The 14,684-nt window shown below is 39.2% G+C and overlaps 1 protein-coding gene across 4 annotated transcripts; it reads right to left on the reverse strand.

Moving 5' to 3' along the window:
• Positions 1–4,717: 4,717 nt before the first annotated feature.
• On the reverse strand, positions 4,718–9,860 carry mnx2b (motor neuron and pancreas homeobox 2b). Of its 4 annotated transcripts, none has more exons than XM_088081948.1 (4): positions 8,921–9,860; positions 7,356–7,513; positions 5,944–5,985; positions 4,718–5,800 (listed from the first exon to the last, which is right to left on the reverse strand). In XM_088081948.1, the coding sequence occupies exons 1-4, from the start codon at positions 9,333–9,335 to the stop codon at positions 5,402–5,404; spliced, it is 1,014 nt and encodes a 337-aa protein (XP_087938074.1). In that variant the 5' UTR covers positions 9,336–9,860; the 3' UTR covers positions 4,718–5,401. The 4 variants fall into 4 exon arrangements, with proteins under 4 accessions (XP_087938074.1, XP_087938068.1, XP_087938077.1 ...); XM_088081942.1 differs by having other exon boundaries at positions 7,356–7,516; positions 8,921–9,852; XM_088081951.1 differs by lacking the exon at positions 5,944–5,985 and having other exon boundaries at positions 8,921–9,847.
• Between the last annotated feature and the right edge of the window lie 4,824 nt (positions 9,861–14,684).

Consider the following 14,684-nt stretch of genomic DNA (forward strand, 5'->3'; position numbering starts at 1 on the left):
ATTGAAGGTTACACTGACGCGTGACACAAGAAGTGTCACGCGCATCACTACGTCCACATTCGGTATAACACCTGTAACATACATTTCCTGCAACAATAAATGACGCTCATGAATACACGCCACGCCTTTTCAATAAACTTTATTGGCAAAAAACGGTGCGTTTTCCCTGCTTTGGAACAGCGTTTTAAGTCGGACAGATGCGAATTTATTGGGCCCCGTCAGTCACTCCGTCACGCGCCCATTAGTTAAGTGACAGGACAGGGCGCGCGGAAACCTGCACCGATATGTGTGATTACGTTAAAAGATCGCACAATCTGTTCATATTTACGTAATGAGCCCGACATTTTCCTGATTGATTAAACTACAGGGTGTAAATATTTTAAGGGCTCTCTGATTTATAATACCACAAAGAAAAAAAAAAGCGGCGGATTTTTTGTCTAACTATGAAAAAGGGAGTTTCTGGTAACTGCTCTGTGTTTGAGAGGCCAGGCTGACATCTCAGGGGCGAGCTGAGTGATTCAATAGACAGTGAACCATTTTTATAGAAAGACACAGGCTTCACTGTGCATTATTGGTTCAAAAAAAGAAAGATGTAGGAAGGCCGTCAGCACTTTAGTCGAGCCGGCTGCTGAGAAAACTGACAGCATTATCAGCAGCCACTGTAATTTACGCGGGGAATTTTTAATCAACATGACTGGTGTATTCAGATTAAATTAGAAGAGGAACGGAATCAATGACCTCCATATATTGCTATCAATTAGCTGTGATTTTTTGTACTGTGTCAGAGGGGCCTGTGTCATAAAACAGGCCAAATGGTATTTGTCATGCAGCTGACAAGTCACACAACTAAATGAGCTCCTATTGATTCGCATGATTTTTCATCAGCCAAATTAAAAGCTGCAGTTTGATGGCGGTTCAGTCTGCGCACTTGTTATGTATTCTATCCAAGACCTATTAAATCAAGCCTGAAAAGTTCAGTGAAAACTCCTATGAAGCTGTTTAAGTTAAACATGTACAGGAGCCGTTAACAGTGCCGGACCTAGTACCTTTGGCGTCCTAGGCAAACCCCCCCCCCCCACCCATAGTATGATTATGGTTATAATGATTGTTACGATTATGATGACTATTATGATTGGGATTAAATATTCTTGAATTTATTACACAAAAGCTGAAGAGAAATCAACATAAAATAAACATCTTAGCTAACAAACAATAACAATAAAAAAATAAACTATACAAAATACAGAATGTACAAATTTCTGGTTTTCTCTTTTCTTTTATTTCTAAAAATTATTTATTTTTTTGTTTTTGTTTTTTGTACTGTCTCCCAGAAGGGTTTTGCCTTTTCATTTTGTTTTACTCTTATGTTCTCTATTCATTCATTTATTTATTTATGTGACATCCAAAAATAATAATTTGACAAAAAAAATACAAACTTGAATGGGGACAATAATTATTTTTGTTGTGCAGTTCTTCAGAAGTACTGTCAGATGGTATGGATCAAATCCCAATAGTGATTTACTTTTTACAAGAGTTGTGACAATCAAATAAATGTATCCACTGATTTACAGATGTCGCTCTCACAATGTAAGTCTATGGGGGGTGGGGGGGTGGGGGAGTATTTTGGTGCCAAATGACATCACCTGACATATGCGGAAGTTGTAATTCTCTGTTTTGCCACCATATAAAATTGGCTTTAAGTAGCCCATGGTCTATAAGCCAAACCCTAATTTTAAAGGGCCATTTATATTTTTGCATCGCCCACTGCAGTTCTCCTGTTGAATGAAGTTTCAGTTGGTTGCAATTTGCAACCTCATCACTAGATGCCACTAAATTCTACACACAAGACCTTTAAATGACAAAATAAAATGAAGCACATAGACTTGGGAATACAAATGGGGGATGTTGCTGATAAAATTAATTGAATGAAAATAACAGTACATAATCGTATTTGCCTAAACCTCCAGATAACAGAGCCATCAAACTAGTCTCTTGCTGTTTATTTTCAAACCAATGCAGCTTCTTTTAAAATAGTTTGTTGACTTATTTATCTCGGTTTGGTGGCCATTGAGCTGTAATAAATGTCTATGGAAACCTAAATCTCATATCTGCGTAACAGCAAGCTTGTAAAATCATAAAAGTGATACTTCAATCTGCTTTTGATGGTAAATTGAGTTTTGAACTCTTCACTGGAAGTCATACATTCTAAATTAAATCTGGCATTATGTTTATTTCTGTTAGTTCAAATCCCCTCCATAGATATATTTCGACTAATTTAATTGATAAAAGCTGATGTAAATGGACACAAATTATGCATAATAACCTTGAGACTCAGTTTCTATCAGAAGAGACGTAGTCTCTCAGTTTCTTGTTTTTGAGCAAAGTACATGATAATTTAAACAAAGTCAGTTCTAAAAGTCCTATCAGTGTTTAAAGACACCTTTAATCCTTTCACTGCTTTGGGGGTTTTTTTCACCAGAGGGGTGTGAGTGTGTGTTCAGTCAGTTAAGACTGCATTTTATCACTATATAAACATGTGACTGTGGTCTGAGTAGGGGCTAAATGACACTATACTGCATGTCCTCCAGTCTGCTCTTTAATAACAACCCTTACATGGGTAGCCATTAAAACGCCCCGCCGCAGTTACACACACTCATCATGCTGTTGCTCTTGGAAATTAAAATGGGCCCGAGTGACATCACCATCAGGCTTTTGATTGCTTTACTTCCTCTTCATTAACTTAATTATTTGGCTATCAGTAAACCCCACCGAGTAATTAATATCTGAGAGCCTTTGCAATAAATTAAAACTGAATTGCTTTTGCTACCAGAAGCTGCACGGTAGCCAACAGGGAGGAGTTAAGAAGAGGAAAGTTTGTCTTGTCCATTATTTCAGATTGTTAATTTAAGCAGATCTGTCTGTCTTTTGCTCACAAGTTACATTTGTTTTTATAAAAGTTTTGATGGAAATGTTGGTTTGGCACTTTGCTCCAGACTAAATGTTTTGTTCATCGGCCCCAGACAGTTAATCTTAATGTCTTTAGTGGTCCTCTGACTTTTTATCTAGGGTCACCAGCAGGTTGACGTTTATAGTTGTTTTTTGTCCAATTTTAAGTGAAATTTCTCTACAAGTCTTGGATGAACTGCAAAATGACATTTCCATCAGCCTCAGCTTTGTGTTTGCCAAATGTTAGCACGCTAACATTTGGCAAACTAAGATGATTAACATGGTCAACATTGTACCTGCTAAGTATCAGCGTACAGGCGAATTCACAGAGGATGGATAGCAGCCACTGATAGCATCATGAAATGTGCATCACCTACAACTGCTATCTAAGGTCTAATTCACTAAAAAGAGTGCACTAATAATATGACAGTACAAACACGCCCATGAAGTTTTGCAGATAGGTGCAATTTTCTCCCTTTTTAAATTCAGTTATCCATAAGGCAAAATAAAAATGTTGCCTTTGTGCCAAGAAGGCAGAACATTGGAAGAAAGAAAGAGAAAACTAAAGTTTTCAGAGCATGCACTACAGTTCCTGACCAATGAGGTGCAGAGGAATTCCTCAGAAACTCAGGTAAGGAATTTAAATATGACAGAGAAAAAAATTGGGATGTAATATCCAGTCTGTCAGGGCTGTTGGTGTTATCAAACGCACACCATCAGACTGTGAAAGAGGATGGTTGTAACACACTTTAGAAATATGATTTAGTTACCTCCAACATTCTGAAGATGCTGATCGGTTCACTGCATGAGCCTATGAGCACTGATCCTTGTGAATTGGACTGTTTTTATAATGAGGCTCATTTGCAAAGAAAAGAGCCAGTTAGTAACTTACTTACCCTTAATGTTTGATCTTTTCTTCTTTATCTCATGAACGCGTCTCAAGAAGAGCACGCTAACCTCAGCTTTGACTTTGGGGACAGCTAGCTATGATATAAAGTCTCATTACCAGCTGCACATACTTGCTTTTTGGCATGGTAAAGTTATTCTGATCATCAGGGGCTTAGCACTAAATTTTGTAGCCTGCACATGTCCAAAGACATTCTCTATGGGCCTCTCCATAAATGCACAGGTATACGGTCTGTTATCTTTATCCTCATTCCTACCAAGCAGTCCAATTCAGTTCAGTACATTGTAAAAGTGATTTTGGGTATTTCCATTGTCAGGAGTTGTTGATGGTAGCAATAGAACAGTTCCACTCAGTCCTTTTTTTTCTTCACCTCTCTGTTCAAGTACCTAGCATGCTGATCCAACACTAAAAGGTGGAGCAAGAAACACTTCAGTTTGCTGATTAGTCAAGAGAATTGTCATTATTACTCGACAAGGACTCAATGCAGAAACTTGTCTATGGATAAACAACAAGGTTGACATGTTCCTCTGCATCGCCGGTGACACAGAAATACAACAAGACCTCGATGGAGCAGTGACGCAGCTGTTACCATCTGGTAACAACCCTGCTCATACTGAGGGTCCTGTTTGCGGGGGAAATGCAAACAGGGTTGAGGTACATGTCTTTACAGGTTACATACAGATTCTAATAGTATTATTCTGGCAGTGTTTGTTTGAAACATGGCTTTTGTGGACCCTCCTCACATCAGGACCCTCTGTACGCAGCCCCTATTACATCCTTCCTTATCTGTAATTATTTTTATCCATTCATCAGCTTTTAGTGGGACATACTAATCATGAACACTGATCAATAATTTCTTTTTTTTCCAGTTCTTTTTTTAATTTCTTTTTTCTTGTCACATTTTTATTTCACAGTTACACCACAAACAAGTTTAAGATAAATACAAGTATGATTCATCTTTTCAGTCCTTCAAATAAATTAAGTTCTTTAACATGTAAGTGACGAGAACAAATTCAGAAACATCCTCAGGAACAAAAATAATAACAATAAACATCAATATTTATACATTAAATGCACAAAAGTAAATGTAATACATGGGATGTTCTGCAAAGTATTTGTCCCCAAAACATCTGGAGCAGCAGATGTGTCTAAGCTTATTTCTTCAGTCTCATCTCACAACTTTAACTTACATCTTCATGATGCAGCGACAGCTGCACATTCTCACGCTGTCTGAACGTCCGATAGTAAACTTGTTTTACTTCATCCATGTGGGTTCACTGGGTGGAGCTCCTGCTGTCAGTGGATGGAGCAAAGATGATCAGAAGGTGTTTGGCATCAAAACAGCTAAATTTAGGGAGAAAATGAGCACCTTTTTTCTTGGCATGCTATGAAATGTACAGTACTTAGAGATGATTTGTTCACAGATTATTTATACAGTGTGTTTGTGTGTGTTTTGTGTCTTCTCTACTGACCACAAACAACGATGTGTCCCAGTATTATCTCTCTGTAACACTCAGGAAATCAAAGCGACATCTCCTGAGTGTCTGTTCACAGTCCTGCCCCAATCTTCCTGTCACCTCCTCCTGCTTGCACCCCGTCAAGCTCCTCATCAGAGAAAGGGCTGTGGGGATTATAGCCAACGTCGGCACTGCGCTGCAAGAAGTCCGTGGATCGTGGCATCCCAACAGGAAAACCATGCTGGGCTTCCTCCTCTTCTTCCTCCTCCTCCTCCTCCTCCTCTTCCTCCTCTTCTCCATCCTCCAGATCCAGATCTATCCCTCTGTCCTCTGGGTTGACAGCTCTTCTGTTCTCGTCTGACTTGTCAGTGGTCGTTTTTCCTCCACTGCGTAGTCGCTGTGTCTCAGACTGGGCTGAAGCAGTGGCCTGCTCCTTTGCCTTCCTGCTTCGTTTCCACTTCATCCTGCGATTTTGGAACCAGATCTTGACCTGCCGAGAGATGGCAAAGCAAATGTGTTCAAATGATGGTCACATTTGGGAAATATAGTCGAGAGTTTGTCTGAACAGATTTTTGTTTTTTTTATATTTAAAATATCTTCTCTTAATATACTCATTGTGGAACAGGTTTCTACCTTTTTCCAGTTTTGCCAAAGCTGTTCTGCCTGTAAAAATGTCTGAGAAAAATAAAATAAAATATAATAAATGAATGAATCAAAAAAATAGAACTCACAATTTTCTTTTCATTTCTAACTGACAATAAAAACCAAATAACTAATTTTGTCTCCAAAAATTCCACCACAACTCAAAAATGATTGGTAATTCACAAAAAAAAATCCCTCTTTTTTCTTCTGCATTTGTTAAGGACATACAACAATCAAAGCACCCTACTTTTAAACAATTTCCTTGAAATATATCACTATTCATGATTAATTGTACTGTAGTTACAACTGATCCACACTAGTATCATGAAGGAATATGCAATAAAAATCTAAACTCAAAGCAAAATTGCACTAAAATCTTTGTTCAGTTCTTTGGGAGATAAACCCTCGAAATCGTCACAGATGGTTGACGTCACAGCAATAATCAAATAACATAAAGTTGTGACACATAGTGATTTGTCTGTTGTACAAAGTGCACCTCTAGATGACTTATTTGACCTTTATTTCATTTAAACTCTGTCATCACAGTTTTCAAGTTTGTTTTTATTTAACATTTCACAATACAAACTACACACTGCTACTAAGACTTATTTTAGGCCTTTAGACAGTTTATGGTTTGTTTTGTATGTTTTTTGGGGGGAACACAGGGGACAAGTTTCCCTCAATATTTAGAACATGGGCATTTGTCCCCCTGATTAGAAACATTAAAAAAGCAGAGGAATTTTATTTTGACAAAATTGAATACATGGTCACCTCAATGCAGAAAAGGTATAAATTGGTGCAAAAACATTTACCAGAAATGCAGTGAATCAAGTGTTTGATGATCAAAATTTTCTGGCAAAGGACCCTAAAGCAGCCTGTTTCACGTGTGTCCTGCACCCAATGTTGAAACAAAACCTACACCCTTGTTGTAATCTTTTACATGATTGTATTATAAATTGTGGCGTATTTTGTGTTATTTGTCTTATGCTGTTTGTATCTCATTATCAATGCTGCATACATCAGCCAGGACAGATAAACAGAAAAACAGATTTTTGATTTCAATTTGGCTTTCCTGGATGAATAAAATAAAATAAAATAAAATAAAATAAAATAAAATAAAATAAAATAAAATAAAATAAAATAAAATAAAAACCCTGTTATCTCTAGGAGTTATCCCAAATAATGTGCTTGCTCTTAGTTACTGAAGAGCAAGTCTGTTACACTCCAGATCTCCTGCTGAATGGGTGTGCTGTATTTGTTGTCTTTTACTTTGATGAAAGCTGAATCAAAATATTAAAACAAGTTTGTTTCTGGCCTCATTCTTGTTTCTATGAATAACCTGTTTTTTGTTTCTACCCTGAGTTAAACCTGTTGGCTGATGAGGTGCACTGCTCTCTTCTTACCTGTGTCTCAGTCAGCATGAGTGAGGTGGCCACCTCAAAGCGTTTGGGTCTGGACAGGTACTTGTTGAGCTTAAACTGGTTCTCCAGCTCCAGCAGCTGCTGACTGGTGAAGGCGGTACGGGGCCTCCTGCACTTCCCCAACAGACCAGACTGAGGACCTGCTGGAGGAGGAAGAGCAACATTATCAAACTGTGACTCTTACATTTACAATTACTATTGATTTTATTACAACTTATTTCTTTTTGATATCAAAGCATCATTATTATTTTTTAGTGGACTTTTTTGATGGACCATATAATGTTTAACACACAATGCCAGAATATTTTGATATCTGTCATAATTCAGCTTATTATAAACTATCCCCCCTTTAAAGAAGATTCAAGTCTCAATGAAACATTTTTGCCAGCAACTGCTTCTAGTCTTATTTAATACCAAGGACATAGGAAGTTCAATATAATTTTGTGGGTGGGAACAGGCGCACATATGCCCGCACTCTCCCGCCATCATTAACTATAATAGCTTTACTCCAGTTTATTGTTGACGGGGGGACACGGCAGCAGCGGGCGCAGAGGCCATAAAAACACAGGCATGCCATTAACTTAATGAAAATTCAATGAAGGCTTTGGGGATTTTATTGATGAACTACAGCACGTTTTAGGTGTTTGTTTATAGTTTCTTCGTCACACAAAGACAATTTTCATCGGGTTGGCGTTTATAGAGAAATAAATGGGCCAAAATTAAATCATGACAAGCAGTGCGGAGCAGTGTGTTGTAAGGGACAATGTGCGGCTGCTACTGATAATATATTAAGATCCCTTGAATTATCTTGAATATTATACAAAATACACCTCTGAAAACAAAAATAGGTTGTAAATTATAATCATTCTGAATGAAATGAATGGAGGACAGACTACGTTTCTTTATTGAATAAAAAATAAATTAAAAAAAACCAAACACTTAAGCTGCCTATTTCTGTGTCGGATCTTACATGATAAAATCTAAGTTATATTTAATTTTTCTAATAAAAAACCCCAGAAAAACAAAAACTTGCTGATATATTGATTTGATTTTAATATTAAATCAGTGGCTTTGATTATTCTGGACAAATATGAAAAGAAAACAAACAAGGAATATCAAAGAACAAAGAACTAAAATAAAATAATTCTTTTGGCCTGTTAAATTCTCTATCATAATTGCATGTAAAAATACACATACAAATAATGAAAAAAAACAAAGACAATAAAATAATAATAATAATAATAAAAATAATAATTTAAATATAACATAAATCGAGTTTAGTCAAAACTTAACTTTGTTTCATTTGACAATAAGTGTCTGTGTTTATGAGTTTACAACACCTCAGCGGCTTTTCAAAGGTCAAATCATTTGATCAAAAACTGTAAAACCTGTCAACGGAAAACGGTTCATGTGTGTCTGTCAACTGAGTCTTGGGAACATAAAAACAACACTTTTACAATATTTTTTTGGAGAAAAAAAGAAGAGAGAAGACAGTGGATATTTTATACCTGTAAAAATAAAATAATATTATAACATTAAATACTTACTGCTGTAGTCTGGCAGTCGTGGCATCATGATCCCGGCGCGGATCCAGTGCTCCAGGGGCAGAGACCCCGCCATGGCAGCCGCCTTCAGGTGCTCCGGGTAGGTCTGTGTCAGCTGTGTGAAACCGGTGTATGCGAACGCGGGGTGCTGGCCACCCAGTGCGGATAACGGGTACATGGGTGCAGGATACATGCTGGGAATTGAAGCGAGTCCTGGATGCGGGAGGTTTAGGACACCCGGTTTGTGGATTATTCCTTGAAGTTGTACGGCCCGCGGGGACGGTGTGTCCGCGCGGCGGCAGGACACCGGGCTGCCTGCTGGGCTGTCGCTGCTCAGACCCGGGGAAAGGTCTCTGCTCACCCGGTTGGTCTCATCAGCGAGCAGCGCGTCAATTCTGAAGTTTTTCGATTTCTCCATGATTGCTTCACTCAGCAGGACTGCAGAATCTTCAAAAACAAACGCGTGGAGGTTGGTGGGTGCGCACCTGTGCCGTGCGTCAGCGCGCGGACAGCGGAGCCTTTTCCAGTCACAAACTCATACGTTCTCCTTGTGTTTCATAAAAGTTCAGCACAAGTTCTATTCAATGCAAAAACAAGCATTAATGCGTTTTCAGCTTAGAAAGACTTGACAGACTCTACTGATGTTTGCATCCCTCCATCTATTTCCTTGAATTGCACCTGCACATGTCACTCTGCAGCATCGCGTCCGTCCCGGTGTTAAACACTAACTTCACAAAGAGGCATGTGTCTCACTCCATCAGCCGACCTTCTCCACCCCTGCAGGCCGGTGTGAGCTGGGATTGGCTGCAGGCTGAGCTGCTCTGACGGGCCTCTAATCAGCTAATTACTCGCTCGTTTCTCCCCCAAGAAAGCATTCAGAGTGAGGTAATGTCCAACCCTTGTCCCGCCTGCAAACACCTTCAACTGCATCAAAGCGCGGAGGTACATTAGAAGATTAGGCGATTGTATTTGCAGTATCTATCTTACTGCCAGCTCCTCATACCCACCACAGACTGCAGCTACCTTGCCATAAACAAAGAATTATATCCACTGATTTGATTGTCTAAACTAATTATTAGTGCTGCAAACATCCTGCACACCTTAGGCCCGAATACTGGCTGCAGTCTGGATGTTTCTGTGTGGCTTAATGGATGATATTTAAAATACCAGTGTGCACTCCAGTATTTAAATCATTAATATTACTGGATTGTTTCATTCTCATACTCAGGCCATACCAATGCCATTAAATTTTATGACCAAGAATTGCACACAAACCATATAAAAGTGTAATGACTTGGCAGAAGAGGCTATAAGTTAATTGGCCTTCTGCATAAGGTGAACTAATGTCATTTTAAGACCTGAAAAGGCGGGGGTGCATCAGTTAAAGTTGAGTCTGACTTTTTCAATATACCTACATGTCTGTCAGCTTAATGCAAACTTCTTGTTCTTTCACAGATATAAATAAATAAATAAAAAATATACTCAACTTGCATTCCAAAATGACAGGAGGCCATGAGCTAATAAAACAAATTTAAATAATATTTATCAATATATATAATAATGCATTGCCTTTATTCAACTTTTTGTTTGTTGTCCTCACTCCATCTTTGTCAAGTGGCAATTCCTGTCAAAGCAGCCCTGCACATATACAGGGGTGTTTCTAGGTTTTCAGCACTTTCAGGACCCCCCAAGTGAATAAATGTGTTTTTATTGTGAATTAGAAAATGATCGGTGGGCCACCCAGCACCCAATAGCAGGCCACAGCCCCTTAGTTGAGTTTCACTGGGCTAAAGGATAAAGTCCAAAACCCTAAACTGTGCTGACACAATCAGTTTTTTAGAAATGTGAATTGAGAAAATGCTTCTTATCTGACACTTTTAATGTGAATCTGTATGTCTATGCAAATAAAAAGGGCCAACAGTGATTTGTGATTTAATAAGATAATTAACTTTTTCTTGTTTAAGAGAATTATTCTGGATATAGTGAGTTTTTATGTATTCTTATTTACTTACTTTTTGTTGAACTAAAAGTAACATAAAATCTGAATAGTATAAAAATACTGTTATCCTGGAGGCTTATACCTGTATATAAGTCTTTAGCTATAGGCCTACTGTAAAAAGAATGATACAATAAAAAATAAATGAAATTTGTATTAATTTATCTATACAGTTTAAAATAACAAGGAAAGTGTGCATTAATAAAAAAAATGCTGTAAATGTGTCACAATAGCCAACTCGGCTAATTTTCACCTGTAGTCCCTGACATGACCTCCTCGGACCCTGCACATGTGTGACATTTTCTTTTGTATATTTAGTTTATTTAACAGAGGCCATGCACAGCAACTGTTGAGCCAGAGGTAGCAATATTTCTAATTTGCATCTGTGGTCACTGACTTTAATTTCTGGAAACATGGCACAAATTCACTGGTTCAAGCTCCTTGAATGTGAATATTTTCAGATATTCTTGGTCTCCTTTGAAAACAGAATATCTGAGTTTTGTATTGTTGGTCAGACAAAACAAAACATAATATTAAGCTCTAAGAGTTTATGACAAGCCTATTCTACGAATATTTACCAAGATTTTAGAAAACCAGATGATCAATCAAAAAATAATGATGGCATGAATCGATAATTCAAATAATTGATCATCGCAGACCTGACAGTATTCACTATAATTAAAAATTGTTGCTCAACTGCTGTGGGTATCACTGTCAAACACCGTCCTGTGTCTTCATATTAGTACTCTCAAATATATTAAAAAGTGAAAAATAGAGTTCTACACAATACAAATATATATATACATATATAGTAATTAAATAGTCACAGTAGTATGTCATTTGTAAAAGTCATTAAAAATGTCAGTAAAATGTCATAGTGTGTGTGGCCCTCAATCAGATGGAGGCTCTCTAAAATGCCACTTAGTCATCAAAACTTTAAGAACCTCTAATCTAAAATTTTAGCTCTAAATCCTCTGAAAAAAAAAAAAAATCACCCAGACTCCCCTTAGAGAGTTGAGTTACAGGAGGTGTGGTCCCCCCAAAATCAAATCGTGATTACAACCCTGACTAAATGTCTATTGAAGAAATATCTGAAGCTGCTGTTTGGGCTTGACGACGAGTTTTAACATTTCTAATCGGCTTCATCTTTTCATCTCCCCAAATAGCGTCAGTAACAAACATCTGGTGCGGAAGTCACAACCTAATCCAGCCGCAGCTCCCGCCTCCACCCAGAAACCCCCCTCTAAATCGTGTCTACAGAAATTGGTATCCATTCTGCAGATATGAATAAAACACTAAACGGGAGAATCTGTATAAGACCTCCACTCATGATATGTAATTGGCTGGTGCACGTGCGTGTGTGAGCGCGTGTAGTTGACCTCCAGAAAATTGGAGCGGTCTTTGAGGCCCGCCCACCTCTCTGTCCCTCTCACTCTCTCTGTGTCTCTCCCTCCTTCAGCAGTGCGTCTCTGTGTCTCTGTGTCTCTCCCTCCTTCAGCAGTGCGCCTCTGTGTCTCTGTGTCTCTCCCTCCCTCAGCAGTGCGTCTCTGTGTCTCTGTGTCTCTCCCTCCCTCAGCAGTGCGTCTCTGTGTCTCTGTCTCTCCCTCCCTCAGCAGTGCGTCTCTGTGTCTCTCGCCCTCCGCCTCTATCAGCAGATTACCGCCTGTCTCCGGCGCTGATATAGAGGTAATTTGCTCCAGGGAAATCAGTGCTGCTTTCTGCCTGTTTCTCTCAACCTCTCCCCCTCTGAAGCCTCGTTCCCTTGCTTTTATGATTTGAAAGTAATTTAAATAGCCAGGCCACGGGTAAATCCGTCACCCGGGCCTGTTGACAGAGGCGCACAAATTAAATTGAATGGGTGCCTGAAACTCCGCTCCGCCTCTAGTGTCAGCTGCCTACTGAGCAGCCCTTTGACTCTCTCCTTGAAGAGAGCCATGACAGTCCAATACTGGTATTTCAGTAAATTTAAAACAGCAAAAAGCAAATGAATGCCTTTAAGTCTTTGAAAGGGTTATTGAGATGAACAAAAGAACCTGCTTTTGTCTCAACTTGTAGGGGTCAGCAGTAAGAAGGGTCAATGGTTAGGTTTAGGCAATAAAACTACTTGGTTATGGTTAGAAAAAGATTGCATCCGTTGGTAAAAAACACCCTAATTTGTCATGGCTGTCAGCAGTTAGATTTAGGCAACAAAACTACTTTGTTAGGGTCAAGAAAAGATTGCAGATGTTGTGTAAGAAACAACACTTGAGTGCCAGAAATGTCACAACCAATGTTGTTTGGTGGTCTCAAACACTGGTATATTGGGTCAAAGTCTAGTGTTTTGGGGCGCCAAGCTCAGTTGGTGGAGCTGGTGCCCCATGTACAGAGGCTGCGTCCTCGCTGCAGCGACCACAGGTCCGATTTCAACCTCAGCCCTTTGCTCCATGTCATCCTCTCAATCAAATAAAGGCAAAAAGCAAAAAAAGTCTGCTGTTTGCTCGACCTTGGACTTTCAAGCTCTTTTAATTAGGTTATAGCTCTAAGTGTTGAAGTATGAGTTTAAATTGAGGTTGGTGGAAAGACTGGTGCTTCTCACACAATTGTTAAACGAGAGGAGGCTAAAAAAAAAAACAAAAAATAAAGCTCCTGAAGACAACAGTTTACAGTCAGGAATTTGCGTCTATCACTTCTTTTTTAATTTCCCTACATGCTAGAGTTACATGTATGGACATCATTTAACCGGAGAAGCAACTTGCCATTCAATGAGAAACTGAGGGTTCATGACTCCATTTTTCAAGCCCAGCATTTTCAGCCACGCTAGCGTAGTGGCAGTGTTGGTTGGTCGACAACTTTGGTCCAGAGTGGAATATTTCAACAATGTGGCTATTGGATGGATGGTCATAACATTTCTCTCTTATGCATCCAGCACCATCATTAGGTCAAAAGGGTTTAATTTCTGCAAAACTAATGAGGCATGTTGATATTTTGCCTGACAGAGCTGCTAGCATGGTTGCGGACTCTTTATTTTATTTTACGTTTGCTTCACATCCATAAATAGCAGAGATAGTAATGTGATCCTATTGATCCATCAGGCAAAACCTTTCAAACGTCAGGGTGAGCCACAGTCCAGCACAATCGGACCAGTCCAATTTACTGTGCTGCAGATGCACACTTCAGCAGTGTGGATGGTGCTCACAACTGAGTCAAAAAACAAAAAGAGCAAGATGCAGTTCATCAGATGAATTATCTGAAAGTCTGATGTATTGTGATATTGACTCTGATCTGACCAGCCTAAACTCTCACAGTCGTACCTCCTTTGACTTCTCCCAAACATGTCCTCACATGCACATGCCCTCTTGAACCCTTCGCAGAGCTCTCAAAACGCAGCACACACACCCTTCACACCGTGAGAAGACAATCGGTTCAAAGGGGCCGCCGGCCCTTCACGTCGCACTACAAAGCCAGAGTTTATTGAAGATTTATGCGTCAGTAAACTCAGAGGCCAACAGGACTTTACTGAAACATTAAAGAGCTTATCAGCAATTACAGGCATATTTTTCAATCATTACCACAGCTCTGAGACAGCCTGCCCTGTCCTAAAACTAATCCCGCTGTACACTTGTGCTCTCTGTGTATCGTATGAGTCTGAACATTATTGCCTCCCACTGGGTCCCTGATTCTCACTGGTTTATTTAACCTACTGATAAGACCCTTCACACTGTTGATAAGTGAGACTAAAGAACGCTCAGTAGCTCCTACAGACCGTCAGTCTGGTAGTACAAGTCATATGAA

Source organism: Plectropomus leopardus, chromosome 1 (assembly GCF_026936395.1).
Source record: "Plectropomus leopardus strain MGB_pleo_1.0 chromosome 1, ASM2693639v1, whole genome shotgun sequence".
NCBI classification, from domain to species: Eukaryota; Metazoa; Chordata; class Actinopteri; order Perciformes; family Serranidae; genus Plectropomus; species Plectropomus leopardus.